General features: G+C 36.1%; 3 protein-coding genes across 3 annotated transcripts; all 3 read right to left on the bottom strand.

Moving 5' to 3' along the window:
* Positions 1 to 4,172: 4,172 nt before the first annotated feature.
* Positions 4,173 to 13,516, bottom strand: LOC100890328. Its single transcript, XM_030995777.1, has 10 exons — positions 13,443 to 13,516; positions 12,376 to 12,599; positions 11,459 to 11,620; positions 10,202 to 10,360; positions 9,497 to 9,599; positions 8,842 to 8,988; positions 8,148 to 8,352; positions 7,622 to 7,670; positions 6,625 to 6,736; positions 4,173 to 6,168 (listed from the first exon to the last, which is right to left on the bottom strand). The coding sequence occupies exons 1-10, from the start codon at positions 13,514 to 13,516 to the stop codon at positions 5,928 to 5,930; spliced, it is 1,476 nt and encodes a 491-aa protein (XP_030851637.1). The 3' UTR covers positions 4,173 to 5,927.
* Positions 13,517 to 15,925: 2,409 nt separating this feature from the next.
* LOC115928866 (fibronectin type III domain-containing protein-like) lies at positions 15,926 to 17,200 on the bottom strand. The gene is made up of 2 exons (XM_030996877.1): positions 16,929 to 17,200; positions 15,926 to 16,321 (listed from the first exon to the last, which is right to left on the bottom strand). Exons 1-2 carry the CDS (start codon positions 17,170 to 17,172, stop codon positions 16,125 to 16,127), a joined length of 441 nt encoding a protein of 146 aa, XP_030852737.1. The 5' UTR covers positions 17,173 to 17,200; the 3' UTR covers positions 15,926 to 16,124.
* Positions 17,201 to 17,483: 283 nt separating this feature from the next.
* On the bottom strand, positions 17,484 to 19,360 carry LOC105445613. Its single transcript, XM_030995778.1, has 3 exons — positions 18,743 to 19,360; positions 17,818 to 18,088; positions 17,484 to 17,497 (listed from the first exon to the last, which is right to left on the bottom strand). The coding sequence occupies exons 1-3, from the start codon at positions 19,358 to 19,360 to the stop codon at positions 17,484 to 17,486; spliced, it is 903 nt and encodes a 300-aa protein (XP_030851638.1).
* Positions 19,361 to 22,823: the final 3,463 nt, after the last annotated feature.

Consider the following 22,823-nt stretch of genomic DNA (forward strand, 5'->3'; position numbering starts at 1 on the left):
TGCATATCCGTACAAAAACATAGCCTAACTATATGACCTTAACCAATTGAAAACATGAATTATTTCAAAGGCATAAGTTGATTTTTTTTTTAATTTGTTATATTGCCATTTTTTGCCACTTTTTCTTATTTAATGGAATAATATATGGACAGAAACTTTAAAGAAGTTGATATAACTTAATTCATAAATATATGAACGGTTATATTGAACTTCCCAAAAATTTATATCAATAATTAAACAGATTATTGCTTAAAGTTTCTTTTATAATGATCCTGTCAAACACCAATATACTCAGTAATATTGGGGAGAATAGACCACTCGGAGCTGCCGAGGCACAGGTGGCGCCAAATACATAATGATTCTGATAATAAAGAAAAGAATACAGTTTGTGTGTTATTTTCCTTGGTATCTGGATCCAAATTTCTCGAGCAAAACTACAAAATATGGAAAATCGTATTTCCTATTTCCCTTCGTGTTGTACATTGTTATCGTATATGAACCCTGTCATTGTATGTGTTTCTCTTGTACGAACACAAAACTTCTAAAATTTACAAGGAAATTATCATTTAGGATAATTTGACTGAAAATTATAGGCCTAAACGTCCGAAATGAAAGTGCAGACTACAACATCCTTCTTTCGCAAAGAATCCCCTTTTCGTCATGACGAGTATTTAGAGAGGAAAGAAAGGAAGTGATAAAAATGGCAGATATTAGGTATGTATGACGGGCGGGGGGAGAAATAAATTGGGCATCTGTTACGATCAAGCTCAGCTCACCGCAAACTATTCAATTCACCTGCGATCCGATTGACAAGAAAAAATGGAAATTATATTAGATATGAAAATCTGAGCAAACATCATCTTCCTCATTTAGGTTCACGAACATTCGAAATCTTAGGTTTATTCAAATCCAGAACAACGTTATCAAATCGTAGACAATCGCACGTCTACCGGTCTGACATCACTACGGTTCGAGTCGATTTAGCTTTTCCTTCTCCAAGGAAACGTGAAATCTCTTGAAATTTAGATTTTATTAATCATATATGTCCACTGAGATCTCAGTTCATTAAGAGCTTACATGTTAGAATTTTTAAAACAAATGCTATTGCAATTGCTTACAAAATCAAATCGTAATTGTATCGTATAAGCGTACGCCGGGCGTTACTTACAGAGGGCGATGTTTTACCAATGGAAGTAAGTGATTATAGGACACAGAATGATGATTTAGAATCGTCCTCGATATGACGATCATAACATTCATTCTGTTATTGCACTGATAAAGTATAAACATATGGAACAAACAACGAATCGAGTTTCCTTGTTTAGGGGGTTTGAATTATATCATTTTAACATTGATACATCTTAATTTCTTACGTCAAGTGTCAGAGATTACTTTCATGAGATTCAATTTTCGTTACCTTGGTTACCTTCAATTGCGAAACCTTAACAATGCACGTTTCTAAGATAAAAGATGTAACCTAAACGCTTTCTGTTTCACTTCAACGAAGGAATTAATCTAATTTGACCACTTCATATGTCACACAACCCTCCTATTAGCAATCCACTTGCTATCAACTTAATATGCAGTACGTGGTAAGGACACCCTGGATTTTATTTTTCTTTAAAAAAATGATACTTGACCCTGATATTAGAGACACCTTTTCCGATGTTTTGGAGCTGAAGAGTAAACAGACTTTCTGCGGTTAACTTATCCTGTTTAACCGCCCCCACCCCCCCCCCCCCCGACAAACAAAAACACAAAACAAAAATCCCAAAAGAAAACATAACATGGTCAGGAAAATGACGATGTACTAGTTCAGAGTACAATGTACAGGACGTAGAGGGGGTAGTGAGTTTACCCCATATAGATCTCTATGGTTTACCCCCAAGGGCCCGAATTCACAAAGCAAGGTTTGAGCTCAGACCAAGGTTTGAGCTCAAACCTCCTTTTGTTTCGTCAAACCTCCTTTTGTTCTTTACAAACCAGGTTTGTAAAAAAACGCGTAAAACGCGTCATATGACGTACGAAAACTAAGGTTTAAGCTCAAACCTCCTTTGTGAATTCGGGCCATAGAGTGTCCTTTTATAGAAAGGGACACTAATCCCATACAGAGCCATCTATACACAGAGTTTGGCTAACTTGATTTCACTGTGGTGTATATTCTTTTGTTGTGTGCTCGCCCAACAAAGCAGTAGTCGCCATATTGTGTCCAACTCGAACCGGGTCCAACTCTGTGTATAGATGTCTCTGACCCCATAGAGATATATTTAAATTATGTAGATCTCTATGGCTTACTCTCATCAGAACCATCTACACTGTACACAGAGTTTGGCCGACTCGGTTTCAGTTGGTCACAACATGGCGTATTTCTTTTCTTATGTGCTTGCCCAACACAGCAGTATACACCTTCGTGTTCCCAACTCGAACCGGGTTGGTCAAACTCTCCCAACCAATGGTACTTACTGACCCTCATGTTGTATGCTCGATGGCTAAAATCGCCAACCTATTTCACCCATAAGATTCGACCCCTCGAGATCATTCTAGTCATTGCCAAGACTTTTTTAGTTTATCCTCCAGAGCCCCCAAAGTTATGGTAAAAATGATATTTCGTCATTAAAAATACACCAGAAAAGGTGAATACAAGCACCTAGCCGCATACTCGGTTATGGCGTTATTCTGGCAGCTTGCTGCCTGGACATGAGGTGACGGTTGCCAAAATATCGATGCGTTCAAAATAATGAAGGTAGCTAGACCCCCATTTGTCTTATCCGCATTAAGAACTAGACAGTTGTGGTGTTACCCATGAAAATATATTTCCATACCTTTGGTTAGCTTTTGTTCTACTTCTGTAATATTACTCCCGCTGACTGTTAGAGTCGTGACGTCATCATTAATATCAACAATGCCATCATAAATACATTTGGGTAAACTATTTATGTATATAGATTGAAAAAAGGAGTGGCCCTAGAATCGAACCTTTTGGGACTCCTATCATAACTTTGGAGGACCTCGAAGTAGCCCCTTTAAAACAAACCATCTGTTCTCGGTTGGACAGATATGATACGAACCACTGAATACTAGTACCAGAACATCCAATGGCTGTCAATGTCTGTTACAGAATATCGTGATCGACAGTGTCAAATGCTTACCTCGAATCTATGAAAGCTACACCTGTTAAAGTATTGTTATCTAAATTCAGATTCTCTTAAAAAGTAATTTCCAAACGTGTTCAACACTAGTTATACATGTCCGTCATTTTTTTCCAGCAGCATAATTTCAAGCTAGTCCACCTAAAAATTGTGCATGAAGATTCCCTGAACACGTTCATACCGAACAATCTTTTCTTTTTGGGAGGACTGGGTGGAATATACAGATCATTATAAGGCTTGTGACTGTTTTTGCTATATCCGGCATAATTCTATTTCCACATTGATCTCTCTCTCTCTCTCCCTCGTTATACTTTATGAAAATTAAAACACAACTCAGCTTTACCCAACAGTCAATGTATAATTTTGGCCATTTTCCTGTCGAAATTTAAAAAAAAAAATCTCGTATGCTAATCCCTGGCCTTTTCCTCTTAACACCTGACCCTATTTTCGTACAGCTATTCTGGTACAAACTGCCAATAATTACAATTTCGCAGTATTTTTTTCTTCTTGTTAACTCTTTCAGGGAACTTTATTTCACATATCTACAACGTTTACAATTAACATAATTATACACATACAAAATTAAAACATCATCTTAAGCGCATTGGGAGGTCCTGCGGTCCTGAAATGCGCCGTATAAGGACGAACTATTATTATTATTATTAACATTTCAGTCAAAACTTTTACCTGTTTTTCATTAACCTTTGCTTTTGTTTTAGAATTTAAATGTGACATCAATTCATACTTCAAATCAGTTAAAAGAGTTTTACCATTCATTTTGCTTTTTGCTTTTGAATGTCTAACGTAGTTCTTATAAATAAATTAATCAACATTTTTACCAAGTAGTTATCTAACTTGCCTATATCATCTCCAATTACTAAAGTCTTCATTCAGACCATTATTATTGATTTAAACTGGGAAAAATTTATCCGATCGATTCCTTAAAATTCTCCAAACTATATTATTACAATTTAATTATATTTTAGGTGAATTTAAATCGTCACAAAGCAATGAATTGGCTTAATATAATATTCCAGACATTTAAGTGTTAAAAGATTTTTAAAAGCGTGTCTTATGTCTTATTTTCAAGGAAAAACCGGTTGGGAAAATTTTCCTCAGGATTTTATGCCTGTTAGAGGGTAAGTACAGTAGAAGGAATATAATAAGTAATATTTCATTAAAAAATTACACACTTATTTACATCAACCTTAAACAATGTTATCAGTTGTATTCAATTTTCAAAAATGAGGTTTCCTAGACATTCCACATAGTTTCTCGATGTCTCAGATATTACAATTACTAACTGAAACACCAATATAATTCCACCTACCCTATTTAACCAACAGGAAATATAATTTTCCATGTAGCTTTCTCATCGTCAAAAAAATCTCCTTATCAAAGAAAGTTGCAGAGACCCGACTTTTGCCTGCTAACCGACCATATCTAAATCCCCTTCAGTAATTATATTCAAACATACATTTCTTTTTTTTCTTCTCTTTCTTTATAGACCCCCATAAAAATGAAAACATCATCTTATTAATTTAGGTATTAATAGAATGTGGTATTGAAATAACATTTGCCACATAATAAATTTGCGACACAACTAAAACCTTTAATATCACAATTTTGCAATAATATTTTAAATAACGCATTCCTCACATATCTGAGATAACTTGAATTTTTTAATCTTCCTATCCCAATTTAAAACCAAAACTTTTTCTTTATTTTTATCTTCATAGTATCCCCAGACATTTCACTGGCTCAGCCGAAAAATGGATCCCATTCCATTCCATTCTTGTTAAATCCTGCACTTAATTATATCAATTCCGATTTTACACAGTTAATATAAATACCAGAAAATGACTAAAACAAGTAATTTACCGCAAAACAATATCTGCTGACCGTAAGAAATCAACGAATAGTACAGTATCATCCGCATACTAATTTTAATTTCTATTTTACCGTCCACGATCCCTTGACTTGGAAATCTGTATACAACATATATTTTCGTTTTGTTTTATCCTTGCAGTAAATACTTCTACCGTTATTATAAATACCAAAGCAGAGAGAGGACACCCTTGCCTCGCCCCTTCTGTATAGAAAATGATTTGGAAATCCAACGATAATGAACAACTTGTCCACTCGCATTTGTTATAAATTGTGCGAATCCATGAAATAAAAGTATTTTTAAATCCAAATTTGTCTAGTGTTTTAAACAAATAAGCATAATTCACGTTATTAAATGCTTGCTTAAAATCAACGAACGTAGGAAAACCTGGTAGACGCTCGAACCTACAAAAGTCAATAATATCTTTGACAAATCGTACATTTTGTGTTGCTATTTACCATTCATAAATCCAGATTGATAAAACGAAACAATAACATAAATTACTACTTTTAATCGTTTGGATAAAGCACGAAGAAATGCACCTTTACATTTATTTCTGTATCATTTATCAATTTCATTTAGTAATTTCATTTTCTGATCAACACTTTCTGAATATTCATTGTATTCGTCATCTTGACATATTTCTATATATTTTTTCCCCAGATATTCTAGATACCATTTCTTTTTTTATGTTACAATCAAAAGCATATTTTACACTATATTCTCATATTTTTATTTTATACAATTCCCACTGTATTTTCAAATCTAGACCACAATATTCCATCTTTTCTTTTTGGGATAACATCTACAATTTTGCAGTATAGTTTGATGGCAAATTGAAGCAAACTATTTCCTAAATTTGCAACAATTACACTCTCTATTCAATTATTCTAAATAACCCCAGTGTCACTTCTGTATATCACTAATTCATATTCCTCTTCGACAAGGTCTTTATTCAAATTCTGATAAATAGGATTTGACTTCTCATCTACCGGTTGACATTCATGGTATACGTGTTGGTTTTCCGTGCTTGTTTGTGTATTTGTGGGTAAGATGTCTTTGCACTTGCGGTGAGTCGTGGTGAAGCTTGCCGGAGCAATGGGAGAACTTCTGTTCCTTTGCTGTCGAGATCTATGGAAAAAAACAGAAGAGATTACCAAGGATAGATAATTAATTATACTTAGAGAGGGAATGATGGTAAACCTCTCACCTGTGATTTATTTAGGGATTAGAGAATTATAACCTGTTTGTTGTGGCCGTCATTCACTTGGATTATAATATCGTATCAATGGAATCTATTATTTTCTTCTATAAAGATCCATATGTTTATTTACCAAAATATTTTACACTCATTCTCTATTCTTCTCTTTCTTTCTCGCCTTCCCTCTTTTGCCCCCATCGCCCCCTTGATTTAATTTGACAGCACGGCTGATCTACCGAGTGGTCCTAATATATAAAAAGGGTAATAATAAGGGGTCCACTTGGGCATTATTTCCCCCCTCTTCCCCCTCTGTATTTCCTTTCCCTTTCCCCCCGTAATATTTGCATTGATACTCTTTACTTGATTAAAACGAAATGAGTAATTACCTGTTTCGTTTACGAAGATAAATGAATATCACGATGACTCCGATGACGACAAGAGTCACAGCTATACAACCTATTATCAAAGTCACATGAGTGCCACTACCAGGAACTTGAACTTCAAAATGTAAAGATAAAAGATTTATTAACCAGATCGCAAAAACTACCGATATATCAATTCAAGAGCGATTTCCATACCATATCGGAGATCCTATATAAATCATGTTAGGATTACATAAAACGTCATCATATTATATGCACATTTATTTCAATCAGTGACGGAAAAGGCTATTGAAATTTCCTTTGGTTGATTTTTTCCGAAAGTCTCTGCGATCGTTTTAATCGACCACATTTTCACATTAAAGTTAAACTACATGATGTATCTTAAATTGTTGGGAAATATAAAACAAAGTATTACATGGAATAAAAGGGTATTGTACGTAATTGAGATTTTTCCGATAAATACGATTTTTTAGTGAAATAATGAGTTTATGAATTTATATCATAAAGAAACAAAAATATTACAAAAAGGAGAGTTATATTGTTGTAAATATTTTCAAGCCAATTCTATGATTTAAATTATAAAATATATTAAAATAGAGTTTAAGACAGTACGCATCAACAATTTGGCAGGCCTATGTTACTTATTTTTCTTTTAACTGAAATTATTTATTAATTTACGTATTAAATCAGGCATTTTAACGGAACCATGAAGCCGGAGTATTGAACCTCATTACTGCTTATGATGCTTTTATGGAATGAACATATATACTTGTATGTTTAAAACATTTATTAAAAAGACGGAAACATAACCCGTCACTACCTTAACTTGTTTAAAGGTTATGTGAATAAAGTTTGTTAGAAAAGGTAATACTTATATAGGGGAGAATTAACGAAGAGGAAATTTGATATGCAGAAAAGATAAAGACTTATTTCACGTCAGGATATCAAAGTAAATTTCTGGGAAATGGGAAGACAAAAATTGATAAATATAAACAATTACCTTTGAGTCGAATTGGTTCTATGAATGGTCCATTCACAAAATAAACATCCTTAAAGAGTGAGAAACAAGTAAACCGCAACAAAGAAGCATTAAACCATTTTGTATTGAGTTTTGTTTCAAGAAATTTAAATTCATTCGGGGGGGAGAGGAGCAAGTTTAGAAAGTCATTACAAGTTGTCAATTCATCGTTGTGTAATCGGCTCTTAATGATTGCTAAGCTTTGTTCCTCCTCCATCATTAAAAATAGATAATAAAGAATTCATGTGAAACATTAAAAACATAATTACCATTTTCTTCAAAACATAAGTCACCCATATTTTCGCTAAAAGCAAAATTCAGATGCGAAAATAATTTTCAAATTTTCAAATTTTCATCAAAATTTCTAATGATGGGTACCCTTTTCTGCCAAAATGATGCTTAGAACTGGGCATACATTTGGATGACTAAGCTGCACACCCCCGTTCAAATAAAAAAATCAATACCCCTCACCCAACCCCACCATAGGTAAGCGAAGGTTATTTTTTACCCCGTCATGATGAGAAGGTGAGTACACTCTGATAAAGCAGGAATAAAAGCTGTCCGGATTCAAAGGACCGCTGGTGGCATGCAGGGTCGTTGCTCTCATGGTAGCTCGTCTTCTGCGATGATTTTCATTTACTTCGCCCCAAGTGTTGCATTCAGACTGAACTTCAAATCGAGAGCCCACTGTGATCACATTGCCAGCAGGAATGCTAAGGTTTCCGTTATGATATAAGAGAGAAGTTTGTTTTCATCGTACGTGTATCTTTAATCAATAGCGAACTAACACACTGAACAATTTGATCGAGATAATAGACATTTTAGACACACATATAACTGCATCGTGGTTGTTCAGGATGCGAGCGACTTGAAACTTAAAAACTAATACCCACTTTACACTATCTAGCGATTTGCCTCATAAGCCTACACCATTCATGCCAATTCCACGATCAGGTTTACGAACAATGACATGTTGTTTATAAATGTCATCATTTATATTTAGATTCTCGTAATGAATTTCTGAAGAGAGGGCATATGTTCCAAATATAACATGAAACTAGAAGGGAATGTCAGTTACATTGCTATATTGCTTAAATAAATAAATGATCTCATATTATTTACACATAATTATAAGTTTTTATCGAAATTGATTTTCGGTAGATAAAGGCTGATTACTTCCACAAAAAAGAACCCACACTTACGCCGAAAAAACCATGGCACTGAACGGGGTTCCTATTAGGGTTCTTGCGATGCTGTAGTCCCTCGTATTGTTATTGCTGTAAGCATTGTCGTTTGAATCAATACTAGTTGTTTCACCATAAAGCTGAACAACGATGACTTCAAAGCAACTATAAGTTAAAGTTTGAAAGAAGCAATTCATTACTTTAATGACAAGAGCATGATGAATATAATACCACTTTCTACTTTCTACCTTTGGTGCTCACAACCATAAGAGGTTAAAGTACTTCAACAGGCCATTACCATGACCATGGTCGATGTGATGTACTTTAATTTAATCAACTGCTCTTTGAGGTGAACACAAATCCAAATATGTCATACTTATACCATCGCAATAATGGGCATGTCAATAAACAAAAAGTGGTAAGATGTAGGGGCTTATTGCACAAATGGGAAGCCATACACAAGTTAGTGAAAGGCCATGCTTTTTTTTCCAACCAGAAAAATTATTTAGTGAGTTTTCGATAACACTTATCGATGTACAAATATTGTCCTACCTAGGTGCAAATTATTTAATTTCTCTCCTTGGTTTACAATCTGTGAAGATAGGTAAATGCCACCCTGTCCCTCTTTAAGATTTGCCAGTGCCTTAGTACAAGTGATGAAAAATAAAAATACCTGATAGGTCCATTTGGATTGTGATAAGCCGGTATGTTGATGTCAAAACTGTAATCTCTGATGCCACCAGATACGATGGTTGGTGTAGCTGGTTTTACAGGAACTAAAACATTGAAATTAACAATAAAAATCATAGGCGAAAATGTATTTGTACTTAAATCTAGAGTGAAATTTAATACCAATAGATTGAAGGCGGAGGAACATCAAACTTGTTTTTAAACGCAGAATGCACAATTAAAACGATGCATGATGGCCGTATTCATTTACTGCTACAATAAACTCAATCGCATTCTGAGATCATTTCAATAAACCTGTGTACCAGGCATTAAAACGTGCTAACCCGAAAATGTTATTTCTTAGTCCGAACATGATAAATTTCCTTAATATTTATAGCTTATACATCAATTCGTAATTTAATTCAGATAATAATATTTGTTAAATGTGAAGATATGTGTTCCTTAGCAATGTGACCAATACCTGTCGGAATGTATCTGATTTTAAGTAAGTAGGGTATGACAATTCATTACATTTTAATGGTAATTTTTTTTCGAAAAAACATTTTTCAGTGATTAAACGTATTCATCCTTTAGCCTATAGTTCCTTGAGTGAATTTCCCTAAACATAATGATTGCACAAAGATGAAACGAAGGAAATGATGGAATTGTGTAGAACTTTACATGCATGTCCTGAAAGATAATATATTACCTGTTTGCAATGATGTAAATGTCTCACTGTATGCCAAGGAACTATTCAGCTTCATACGAGCAGATATCCGTGGCTCTAATGCAAACGCTTCCACAACAGCTCTGTACGAAAGGTAAGGCCGAAGGACCAAAGTATGCTCCAAAATATGGGCAGTCACATCTGTATCAAAACAACAACATCACAAAAAATCAACCTGTAAAGTTACTTTGAAATTTGAATATGGTGACCGTGACTGTATAGATTTAGGTCGCATTGACATCAAACAATGCAACCCTTTGCAGGAAAAAAGATTACTGTCAAATAACTCCTTTATCATAATGGCTAATGTGTGTTAGGATTTCATTAATATTGATACTTCACTTTCATTACATTTTTTAGAATGAACATGTGCAAAGACTATTTATATTCTGTTTTCCATGGCATTTCTTTTTCTGAGCAGCCGAAATAGATATTAAAGGGGGAAAAAGGATATAAAGAACAACCAAATTGACATAGACCTTCATCTGCACATGAAGTTCGTAAGTGATCGAATCCGATCCATCATGTTCACTTCTCGGCCCTTTCATATAGTGATTTAACATTTTAGTTTTTAGAATTTGTTTATAATGATGTGCGTATTGCTATGAAGATACATTTACCAAAGTAATATGAACACTGTTTTTTTGAAAAAGTATCCCAAGATGTAAATTAATATTCCAACCCTATAACCTCTACAAACCGGAGGGGGGAGGACTGGCCACAGAGGGCTTAGAGAGTCTTAATTTCTTGCTCGAAATTTAGCTTAAAGATAAAGTTGGGTTCTAGTCATGCGATTGCATCGTGAAAAAATGGTGTGGAATCGATCAGAAAAGGTTGACCATCTAGCATATAAGTATTGGTGTGTACTGCAAGGTTCTGAAATTTGGAAAGTAATTTGGCCCAGTTTTTGGTAAAATTACAAGCACTGTACACAGAAAGATGTATATGGGACTACACAAACATCTGGCAGGTCCAGGTTTTTATGATGTTACATGCCATATTTAGAATAATAAGGCATTTAAAGAGCAATGCTTTTCAGGGAACATTTTTTATCTGGTGTTCTTCCACACTAGCTTGCATAATAGACAATGATAACGCTCACGAATTATTGTTCACCTCTTTCCAGAACTCAACCTTCTTTTCGATTTGTATGGCCAGGTCTTTTTTTTATCGAATTTACCCCCAACCGAATTTCAGTTCCAGTCCGCCCCATAAGCCTTTACGCAGCTCTTTCCTTACCTGTACTATCCGTTGTACATGAGATTGAAGAACAGCTTTCAAGGACAGCATACACGGTGTAGCCTTCCACCGGTCCACGGTTGAACAGTGGTTGTGTCCAGGAGACGATGGCTGAAGAGTCTGTCACTTCCTTGACCGTTACGTTGTTAGGAGGACCCGGTTCTACAAAAGAATTTTAAATTAAAGAATGATTTACCATGCTAATGCGAGGAGGGGGCGCTAGAAAGGGGAATAACAACGTCCCTAGAAATATACATGTTATGTGTAAACGGACCAAGATCATGTGTAAACAGTGGTCGGGTCCAGGAGACTACCGCTGAAGACTCGGTCATATCCTTGACCGTTACGTTTAGTAGGAGGGCAGGTTCCGTGTAAGAATTTCCAATTGTAAAATGATTTGCCTTGAATAGGGAATGTATGGTCCCTCAGATTATCCGTTGGCAAATGTTTAAATTGATTGAAATCGTTATAGCTCCTCTGAATATAACGTTGAGGTTAGAAGTTTTTTTCTTTTTTACGAGTTGGCAGGTTGTCAATTATATGGAAATATGTTGTTGACAATCTAAAAACCTTTCTTTTGTTGGAACATTTTCCTTGATAGCATTTTTTGATAACTTCTGGCAGCACAAGAATCTACTCCTTCACAGGTATTTCTTTATACATGTATAGTAAAACTATCTAATTGAGAAAATTAGAAAGTTCTCAGAAAATATGCATATACGTGTATCTCTCTTGTGACAATGGTAATTCATATTAAATCTATTAGCATTAGAATAGGTTATTTAAAACATCGAAATAAAATTTGGATCAAAATTGGGGCTCTATATTTGATTGTTCCATTTTGTTAAAGGATTTAGAAATTTAGAAATGAATGCTATATCTTTCTTTCAAGAAACTTCGTTACACTATTCTCTTACCGGCTTTCAGTGTTGTGAACTCCTCGCTTGTCACCTGTGAACTGCTCAGTATATCCCCGGGACTAGGTATTCTCGAGTCAATGTTGTATGCTATGACAATTACCCTGTATGTTGCAAACGGATCCAGATGTAGATTTTGGCTCGTCGCTTCTGTCTTAAAAGCTGGAATAAAAACAAAGAAATGAGATCGGATATATGTGATACGATAAAGAGATAAAAGAACACTTTATCTTATTATTCATTCCTACAACCAATACATTTGACAATACATGATTTGACTTTAGGATGAGTAGATAAAATATCACAATGAATTTCTATTTAAATAAAGGGTAATTTATAATAACCTGATAACCTACCCCCAAAACTGGAGGGACAATCGTGGGGAGGTGGGAGCAGCCTATTTCAGGCAAACTTTATCTACCTTAACATTTATCTCATATAAATGATTGCAGTTACAGTAACAATGAATAAACCATTAATTCACAACATAACCATCGTAATCTAAGCAGTAATATTGGTCTAGGATGTTGAAGTTCCTTGAAAGTATGTTTATCTCCATTTCTTATCAACTACAGGTTGAGTTCTTACATTTATCTTTACAAATCGGAGGCCCACATTCCCCAAAGAGGTTTATCTTGAGCCATGGTATAAATCTAAAGAAGTATAGTATACTCTCGTGTCATCATACCCTGTGTGCCACCAATAACACACGATAGAGGTTTAAACTTTTGTGTGGGTAATCAGGGGTTTCAGGGTTAAATCTAGGGTTTAATAGGCCATTTTCGTAGTGTAATCAAATTAATGCACAGATCTTTGTTGAGTGCCTGGTTAAACTTATGTCATTCACCTGTTACGAATAATTGTATTTCAATAGTCAGAATCTGAAATGCATATATCGTGATGTTAAGCAGGAAACGCCATAATGTTTGTCCTAACAATCAATAATTAATTTTTGTACATATTGATTACACTACGAAAATGGTCTTTAAGCCCCCTCTGAAAAAATCGGGCTAAAATATGCATGATTATCTTGCTTGTCAACACCGTAGAGCATGAGCTAGACAAACAGTTCTGAAGCTCTGCGAAGACCACGTATCCGTCGACTGTTCCATTCCCACTGGTTACGCGAGGTGGTTCCCATGATGCAACAGCTGATGTTTGCGTCACTTCCGTTACCGTTACGTCGGTGGGAGGATGAGGCTCTTGCAAATGAAATTGATAGTGAATTAAGTAGGATCAGATAAGATTTATTATTGATGTTTACGCCCGAGCACCGATCATGTATAAGAGAGGTGTCCGCAATATACATGTTATGTGAAAACAGACCTAGATCATTTGTGAACAGCGGTCAGGTCCAGGAGACTACCGCTGAAGACTCGGTCATATCCTTGACCGTTACGTTTAGTAGAAGGGCAGGTTTCATGTAACAATTTTCAATTGTTAAATGATATGCCTTGAATTGGGATTGCACGGTCCTAAAATTATCCATTGGCACACGTTTAAATGGGTTGGAATATATGTAGCTTATCTTAATATAACATTTAGTTTAAAAGTTGTTTCATTTTAACGAGTTGGCAGGTTGTCAATTCTATGGCTTTTGTTGACAATCTAAAACCTCAGGATCATTTCGTTCGTTAGCAAATTATCCTTAAAAGAATTTATTGATAATTTCTGGCGGCACATGAATTTACTGCTTCACAAGTATTTGTTTATACATGCATATAGTAAAGCTATCTAGTTTTTAAAAAAATAGAAAGTTCTTAAGAAATATGCATAAGCCTGTATATCTATTGTGCGATGGTAATTTCATGAATCAGTTAAATCTATTAGCATTAGAATAGTTTTATAAACATCGAAATATAATTATGATCAAAATTGGGGCTCTGTATTTGATGTTACTACAGTTCGAGTCAAAAAAAGGTTTACACCAAGAAAATTGCTAATTATTTTAAAAAATCATTTATGAACAGTAAATGATTATACATGTTCATCTTATGAAAGAGTGTGGTATGTGGTCACGCTTTGATGAACAGGAGGCATTGTTTGCGAGAGTGCAAAAATCGATTTGCGCCCAAGTTGCTTGTGTGATGTTTGAATAAAACAATTGAGATTCGGGTACTAATTCGGTCTTTGCAGATCCAAATCACATCCCTAACAAAATTAATCACGTCACACATATCAAATATCAAATATCAACGAACATTTGTGCTCGTGTGTGGGTGTGTATGTGACTTTGCTTTTGCAAAAAGCATATGCAATGCACTTCATTTGATACATTCAATTCATTCTCTCATCACTCCGCATATCCCAACATAATACACGCTGTAGGCATCACTTTGGTCCAAGTCGATTTGTGCACTCTCGCAAACAATGCCACCTGTTCATCCACGCGTGAACACACTCCACACAAAAATGATACCAAATGACTTGGGATGTAACTCTCTTTCATAAGATGTATAATAATTTACTATTCATTGATGATTTTAAAAATAATTAGCAATTTTCTAGGTGTAAACTTTTGTTTTGACTCACACAGTATACGATTTAATTGTTCCATCATTTCAAGGATTTATAAATGAGACTAATGAATGCTATATCTTTCTTTCAAGAAACTTCGTTACACTATTCTCTTACCGGCTTTTAGTGTTGTAAATTCTTCGCTTTTCGCCTGTGAACTGTTCAGTATGTAAACGGGACTAGGTATTCTCGCGTCAATGGTATATGCTATGACAATTACCCTGTATGTTGCAAACGGATCCAGATGTAGATTTTGGCTCGTCGCTTCTGTCTTAAAAGCTGGAATAACAACAAAGAAATGAGATCGGATATATGTGATACGATAAAGAGATAAAAGAACACTTTATCTTATTATTCATTCCTACAACCAATACATTTGACAATACTTGATTTGACTGTAAGATGAGTAGATAAAATATCACAATGAATTTCTATTTAAATAAAGGGCAATTTATAATAACTTGATAACCTACCCCCGAAACTAGAGGCACAATCGTGGGGAGGTGGGAGCAGCCTGTTTCAGGCAAACTTTATCTACCTTAACATTTATCTTATATAAATGATTGCAGTTACAGTAACAATGAATAAACCATTAATTCACAACATAACCATCGTAATCTAAGCAGTAATATTGGTCTAGGAAGTTGAAGTTCCTTGAAAGTATGTTTATCTCCATTTCTTGCCAACTACAGGTTGAGTTCTTACATTTATCTTTACAAATCGAAGGCCCACATTCCCCAAAGAGGTTTATCTTGAGCCATGGTATAAATCTAAAGAAGCGTATAGTATACGCTCGTACGCTCAATTAATCCTCATTACTGTCATTTATGACTTAAGAGCATAGGTCCCCTTGTTGATAAGCATAGTAGCATACACATGCATTAGCAGTCACGCATAACACACATTGTCAAATTATTATTCAACAATATCTGAGAATGTATACTATTATCTAGATCTATTATTTTTTAAATATTTTTAAAATAATTCCATAAATTGGGATAAAACAAAAATATTCCAACTTTATGAGCGACAGTGTATCTTTGTTGAGTGCCTGGTTAAACTTATATCATTCACCTGTTACGAATAATTGTATTTCAATAGTCAGAATCTGAAAAGCATATATAGTGTTGTTAGGCAGGAAACGCCATAATGTTTGTCCTAACTATCAGCAATTAATATTTGTACATATCGATTACACTACAAAAATGGTCTTTAAGCCTCCTCTGAAAATGTCAGGCTAAAATATGCATGATTATCTTGCTTGTCAACACCGTAGAGCATGAGCTAGACAAACAGTTCTGAAGCTCTGCGAAGACCACGTATCCGTCGACTATTCCATTCCCACTGGTTACGCGAGGTGGTTCCCATGATGCAACAGCTGATGTTTGCGTCACTTCCGTTACCGTTACGTCGGTGGGAGGATGAGGCTCTTGCAAATGAAATTGATAGTGGATTAAGTAGGATCAGATAAGATTTATATAAGTTTACGCCCGAACACCGATTATTCATAAGAGGGGTGTTGTGGTAGGAATAAGATCTACGAATAATTCTAGTACGGAAAGTACATTGATGTCATTCGCTAATTAATCATGATGAACCTGACTATTTCAATTCTTAGAAATTAATAACCCATTTGTTTAGTAGCATTGTTTAATAAGTCGCTTATTATGTCTATCAGTATGCTTAAGAGACTGTTACGAACATCGTCACGTAGAAAGAACTTCGATCCTTTTTTGTACTCTTTTGCAGTGATCCTGATCAATTTCAATGTTCAAAAGCTCAAATTTCATACCACGAGTATAGACACTTATAACACAACTACATGTTTGTGTCCTTTCGCGGGTTTCATCATCATATAAGCCATGAACAATCAAATCTATCCTACATGTTTTTCCACACCGCTTTTATTATTATACAATAACCAAAAGTAATTATTTATTTTAAAAGAATTATCAGTTGAAAATAATTATAAATGTGACAATATATTACAACATCAAAGGACGATTAGGTGTGGCTTAAAAGAAACCACTAGTTACCAGCTTTCAGTGTAGTTTGAGCCGGAAACTCCAGTCGGGTTCGCATTCCTAAGCTGTTTGAGCAGTTCATGTAGAACGTGTACTCTGTGTATGGGTGAAGTCCTGACAGTGTCGCTGGCGGATGGGTCGTTATAGCAACGACTCTGTTGATGACTTCCCCACTAGTTATGGAGACCGAACATGTTTCGAAGAGACCAGTATTGCCTGGACTTGTGCTCCAAGTGATGTTGAGCCGGGTCGCCATTAGGGACACCACTTCAGGATTAACCAAAACTGGAAATGCAATACAAAAACGAAGAATAAAAGAAGGTTCATTAAAAACAATCTCCAATGTTTATTGACGAATTGAAGGACAATCAATATGTTGTTGTTGTTGTTGTTGTTTTAGTTTTAAGGGCGTGTGTTATTCAATTATGAATATTTACATGCATAATAATAATCTAGACATGTAGTCTACATTTCATGCGTACATTACGTACTTACTGCTGTTAATTTAAAAGAGACCTTTAATAAAGAATAACTTAATCATTGTTAGATAAACTCTAATAGGAAGTATTACACGGTAAAACCTGAACATCGTTGAGGACCAAAAAAATCTAGGTTTATTTCTGACAATCTAATGCCCAATGATAGCCTTGAACCTCCCAAATTCAGGAATTGTGTTTATCATACTGTAAATAACATTATAATGTTTACTCCTGTCGGAAATGTTTTTGCGGTAGAAACTTTAGAGGCCATTTTCATTCTATCTTAAACAATCGCATTTCTTCTGCTGACCTTGTCCTAAATGGGGCCATAACTGCAGGGAGTTGTTTTATTGTAAAAATTGGATTTTTATTCCTTTCATCTTTTCTTTGCGGTAGAAAATAGTGGTCATTATCATTCTTACTTGGACAATCGTGTTCTTCTGCAGGCCCTGTTCCAATGGGGTTAAAGGTGCAGGTCAGCGGTCTATCTCCAGACGCTGCGCGGTACAGGTAGGATTCGTCAGAACCGGTCCCGTAGACCACAGCACGAAACCTGGGATAGAATGCTTGACCCTCTGTGGTGGCCATCTGTTGACTTCGCAGAAGATATGAGCCGCCACTGACCACTGCCCACTGTGAGCACATCATTGTCCCGTCCAGTATCTCCATAGTGTAGTTCTCCATCCATGTCACCTGTTTTAATATACAAAAGCTCTTACGAAGATATAAATTCTATGGAAAGGTAGGCATCATTATGTGTACATTAAGTAATGTTCATTTCATAAATGTTAGGAATGGGAGTGCATTCTTAGGAGTCAGATTAAGGATCACCTTTAAATTAAATTGGAATCCACTCTTAAAAGAGTAATTCAACCACTACTTTGGAGTGAATTCCACTAAATCTAGAGTGTATTCAACTCCAAACAAAGTGATATCTAGTACGACTCCAAAATGTTGATGTCCATTCCTCTGACCGTAGACACTACCAAAAGGTCGAGGTTTGGAAGAAAGAAAAGTGTGTTTATTTTCTTCCCAACATGACTGAAACGTTTAGTCAAAGAATATCATCTAACTGATCGAAGCGTTGTTAAACCTAAATATATATGCCATTGTTTTTTTTTTTTCTTATTCGAAGAATTGTTTAATGGATGGATACATAAGCCAAAGAAATAGTTCAAGATAGTGATCCCTATTTTTGTAATTTTGAATCTCTTACGAATTGTTTACTTTTTTTCTCTGTTGATTACTAACATAAAGTGGCTTGCAATATTAATATTTTGATAAGTCTTTTCTTCAAGTAAGGACAAATTTCTATCATTTCCTATAATACAAACAGACAAAACTTACCGACAACGGTTGGAAGTCTTTGAAGATGGAGATGTTTTGGAGGTATTTGCATTCTGCCGTCAGTTCGAGATGAATGCTATCAATATGCGTGGACTCTCCAGCAAAGTCATAAACCGGGAAAGTTGCCTCCAAAACATACTGCTCAATCGGCGGAACCCGAATCATTGATGGGTCACTATTATCAGTTCCATCACTTGTTTTTCCTTTAGGATACTGCATAACTGTTATCGGTTTGTCAGAAGAGACAAACTCCATGGTCTGAGATGGAATATCTATTGTCCGAAATTCACCCATGTTCAGCCTCAGAACTGTGTCGTTATAGAGGACAGTGGTTCGATCGCGACCTGCTACAACTTGGAAAACATAACCCGAACCACGACTGACAAAAGGGCTCAGCAGGAACTTCTTTCCCCATGATGGGAACGGAGCTAGTTGTTCAGCTATATGGTCACAGTACTTAACACCTTCAGGGACGTTCGAACATTTCGCTCCTGCGCCTACAGCGATGGGCGCGTTTGTGATGATTCTCGTCCCAGTGATGCCTGTAAACTGCGGAAGGAGCTGTATTGATTCAAATAGACCAAGGCTATATCGAAACACGTCACCAGAATTGAACATCTCGTTAACAAAATGCACCGCAGAGGTCATATGAATTTCGATTGAGACATCCTCTCCAAGCGACGATATTGTCACAACACCGCTATGGGTCGAAGTTATTGTTGCTATGAAATATTCCTGGCCTAAATTCTCTGAGGGCATCACGGTAAACACATTCGAAGTGTATGGTTCAAGATTATAGTGAACAACAGTAATGGCTTTGTCGGAGGCCACATAAACTGTAGAATCAATGGGACCTGCAGTATTTGGGTGAATTAGATCGATCGGTAACAAGTAATTTAGGGGACCTGACCCCGGTGATAGCGTGATTTGTCTCTCGAAAGATCTTCCAGGAAATGATATCCGCACGGTGGTTGGTTCATCTGTAGTTCCTTGAAGGATCATACCGATGGAATGCATGGTATAATTCGGATGATTCGGCATTGGGGCAAAGACGAACTCTGTCCCACTTTGTGCACTAACAGAGGATGGGACAAACGCCGTCGTAGCTGCAAATTTTATTTCACATGATAATGATCTTTTGTTTTGTAGTCGGGTATTATATTAACTTACTATCAAGTGTAAATGCTTCTTACTATACATGTACATATATTTATGTGTAAGTATATACAGCATTTTAAGTTTCCTCTCGCCATGTGTACGCCTGTATAAGTTTGTTTTACCCGCAACTACTATCCATACAGATGGAGCAAGGTGAGTTAATTTCCTAAGCGGGGGGGGGGGGGGGGGAGTTGAATCACTTGGAAAACGATGTGGTCATACGATATGGACACAGTATGTTTACATTTATAATACGATATAGACATAGCGTGTTCACATTGTAAAACGATATGGACGCAGTGTGCTTTAATACGACATAGTATGTTCACATTGTCGAGACATTTAGGACTTTTAGATTCTGGTGGACTGCTACATGTGACGTACTTTTAAGGCACTCCTAATGAACCGGCAGAAGAATAACAATTTTAATCATATAACATATCATTCGCTTCTCTTCTCTGACTCTCAAGTGTTAGGTGTTCCCTTAATTTCCTCTTAAAATGAGCAAAGTTTTCTATTTCCTTTATATCATTATGAAGGGAATTCCAATGTGTTATGGCATTGTAATAAAACGAATTCTAAGCGAGGACTACAGAGGGATCAATAAAGAGCTCTCGCGAACCCAATTAGGGAAGTGTTATAACTTTAATAATATAATTATTTTCCCTTGGTCACGTTTTGCGTGAGTAGATCATAATTGTACTATATCCACCATTCAGACAGAATGAATTGAATGTGTATTTTCTCTATATTATCTTGTGTTCTATAATACAGGCTTGAATAGAAACACACTAATAAATATTTGAATTTCTCTATTACTTGACTGAGCAGTGTTTTTTTTTTTGTACAGTTTAATAATTGTAATAGATCCCTAGGTTTCCGTGACAATAAGATTCCTGTCCTGAAAGGCATCTAATGGAGTGATTGGAGCAATGCAATGGAAAAGGAAATGTAAAACATAATTTGTATAGTTTTTATTATACTAATTAAGAATTCGTAAATCAATTACTTAAATTGGATTGTGTTTTAAAAATTTGCATTGAATGGGTATCTACCGTGTCCTTTTTTTTCGGAGGGGCATCGCACAATCAATCTACATGAAAGTATCAAACTCTCTCGACAATATAATTCTAGGAAACAGCCAAAGCTGGTACAATTTTTTTAAACTAAATACCGAAAAGGAAATATTTATTTACCGAACAGGATGAAAAGAAGACAATTGAAGCAGACAGGTGCTCTGAACGCCATATCTAAATGGAAAGATATTTGAATGAGAAATTACTTCGGAGAGAATGCTGCTACGATATGATAAAACTTCCTTAAATTTCAGGAATTTGGCGTTAACTTAACGATATTGACGAGTAGTAGTGTCAATGCCAGGTCGATGCTGCGAAAGAATGATCCCTCCGTTAATAAACGATCATGTGACTATGAACGAACACTGTTCTCAACCGTCATAAAAGAATGTAAAAATACTGTAACTCACTATTCTTTCGCAGTCGATTGGACGAAATATGAAATAATTTACAAATGAACACTTAACCGGAGAAACATGAAACTTAGAAACTTAACCGAACAAATATTGTTAAGAGGAATTGACGCTCTCAACTATTCAGTATCTTGACAAAAGCCTCTTCAATTATCTGAAGAGGCTCAGAGTGGTTTGATATGGTCATTTGTATTGATCAAAGGAACCTCGATGGCAAGTCATTGAGTTTCGCGTACGGTTTCCTTTTATTCCCGCGTCACACTGTCCCGAAGTTGACATAAGATGGACACTCGATGAAGGAAATTTGAACTTCGCACGAAGATGGCCCCGAACTTGGTCAACAGCCAACCAACAGCCGAAGCAAGTACGATGCCTACAGAAGGGTCACACGATGGCACCTGAACCACTCACGAAGGCAACACGAAGATGTGGATTTGTAATAAGAAGTGTACCCGCAGGCCACAAAATGGATACACGACGTTGTATTGAGAGTACGATGCGTTCCAACTAGGTCACTAGCGAGCTTTCGATTTTAGGCACCCGACGTCGGCTACTACGCGTGACGTCATATTTATCCCCTGCGCATGCGTGAGCTTCTGGGCCCACGTTCCCTTCCAAATCATCCGACGGGAGTCGGGGGCAATTTCCGTGATTCGCCGTCGCTGTGAAAACGTCAACGTGAGTGTAGTTTCATCACCTTCTTTTATGTTTTAGGGAATTTAATCACCTAAATAAAAGAAATAGAAATAGATTTCTTTCCTACCTTGTCTCGTAGAAACACCTGTTAAGTACAGATACTTGGAACATATAATGGGCCGTATGCATAAAAAGTAGCAATTGCTTGTGCTAGCCTTTTACTTGAATCCGTATGCATAAACATAAGCAATTGCTTGCAAGCAAATGCTTTTGCTAGCAAGCACAAGCAATTGCTTGATGTCCTCAAGCAATTGCTTAAAGATCAAGCAATTGCTTAAAAACGTATGCATAAAACGAACCTTTTGCTTGTTCTTATAAGCAATTGCTTACGTTTTTTCAAGCTCCGTCATAGCAGCTTGAGCTCTTGCTTAATCGGGACGTTCGCGGTTAAGCATCATGTTTATGCTCGTTAGAGAAAAACCAAAGTTGTACAGGAGTAGAATAAATCGAGAAAAAATTGTTCCCGAGACCTATCGGAAACTATTCCGTTTCGACAAAGAGAACGTTGAGTGGTTAGCACACAGGTTCATACCTGAACATGATAAAAAACGGGGAGGATGTCTGACAACGGTGGAGAGCATGGAGGCTACCCCACACGCATGACATTTGAATACACTACTAGTATGCGAAACCCGCCTTTGTTCTCCCATGAATGATGTTCGCACCGGCGTGACGTCGCTATTGTTGAGATCGTAAGCAATTGCTTGCTGGAGGCAAGCAAAAGGTTTGAGCACAAGC

This window comes from Strongylocentrotus purpuratus, unplaced genomic scaffold, assembly GCF_000002235.5.
Source record: "Strongylocentrotus purpuratus isolate Spur 01 unplaced genomic scaffold, Spur_5.0 spur5_scaffold_3, whole genome shotgun sequence".
In the NCBI taxonomy this organism is placed as follows: domain Eukaryota; kingdom Metazoa; phylum Echinodermata; class Echinoidea; order Camarodonta; family Strongylocentrotidae; genus Strongylocentrotus; species Strongylocentrotus purpuratus.

What these genes read in the sequence shown, in the direction of transcription:
- LOC115928866 (XM_030996877.1), bottom strand. Translation starts at nt 17,172, where the DNA reads ATGGCGACCCGGCTCAACATCACTTGGAGCACAAGTCCAGGCAATACT. An exon ending in TCAAACTACACTGAAAGCTG is followed by an intron (nt 16,322 to 16,928) that starts GTAACTAGTGGT and finishes TTCATTTGCAAG; the next exon opens with AGCCTCATCCTCCCACCGAC.
- LOC105445613 (XM_030995778.1), bottom strand. Translation starts at nt 19,360, where the DNA reads ATGTTCAATTCTGGTGACGTGTTTCGATATAGCCTTGGTCTATTTGAA. An exon ending in AAGACTTCCAACCGTTGTCG is followed by an intron (nt 18,089 to 18,742) that starts GTAAGTTTTGTC and finishes ATATTAAAACAG; the next exon opens with GTGACATGGATGGAGAACTA.
- LOC100890328 (XM_030995777.1), bottom strand. Translation starts at nt 13,516, where the DNA reads ATGGGAACCACCTCGCGTAACCAGTGGGAATGGAACAGTCGACGGATA. An exon ending in ATTTACATCATTGCAAACAG is followed by an intron (nt 9,600 to 10,201) that starts GTAATATATTAT and finishes TCAATGTTTTAG; the next exon opens with TTCCTGTAAAACCAGCTACA. An exon ending in TATCTTCGTAAACGAAACAG is followed by an intron (nt 6,169 to 6,624) that starts GTAATTACTCAT and finishes TTTTTTCCATAG; the next exon opens with ATCTCGACAGCAAAGGAACA.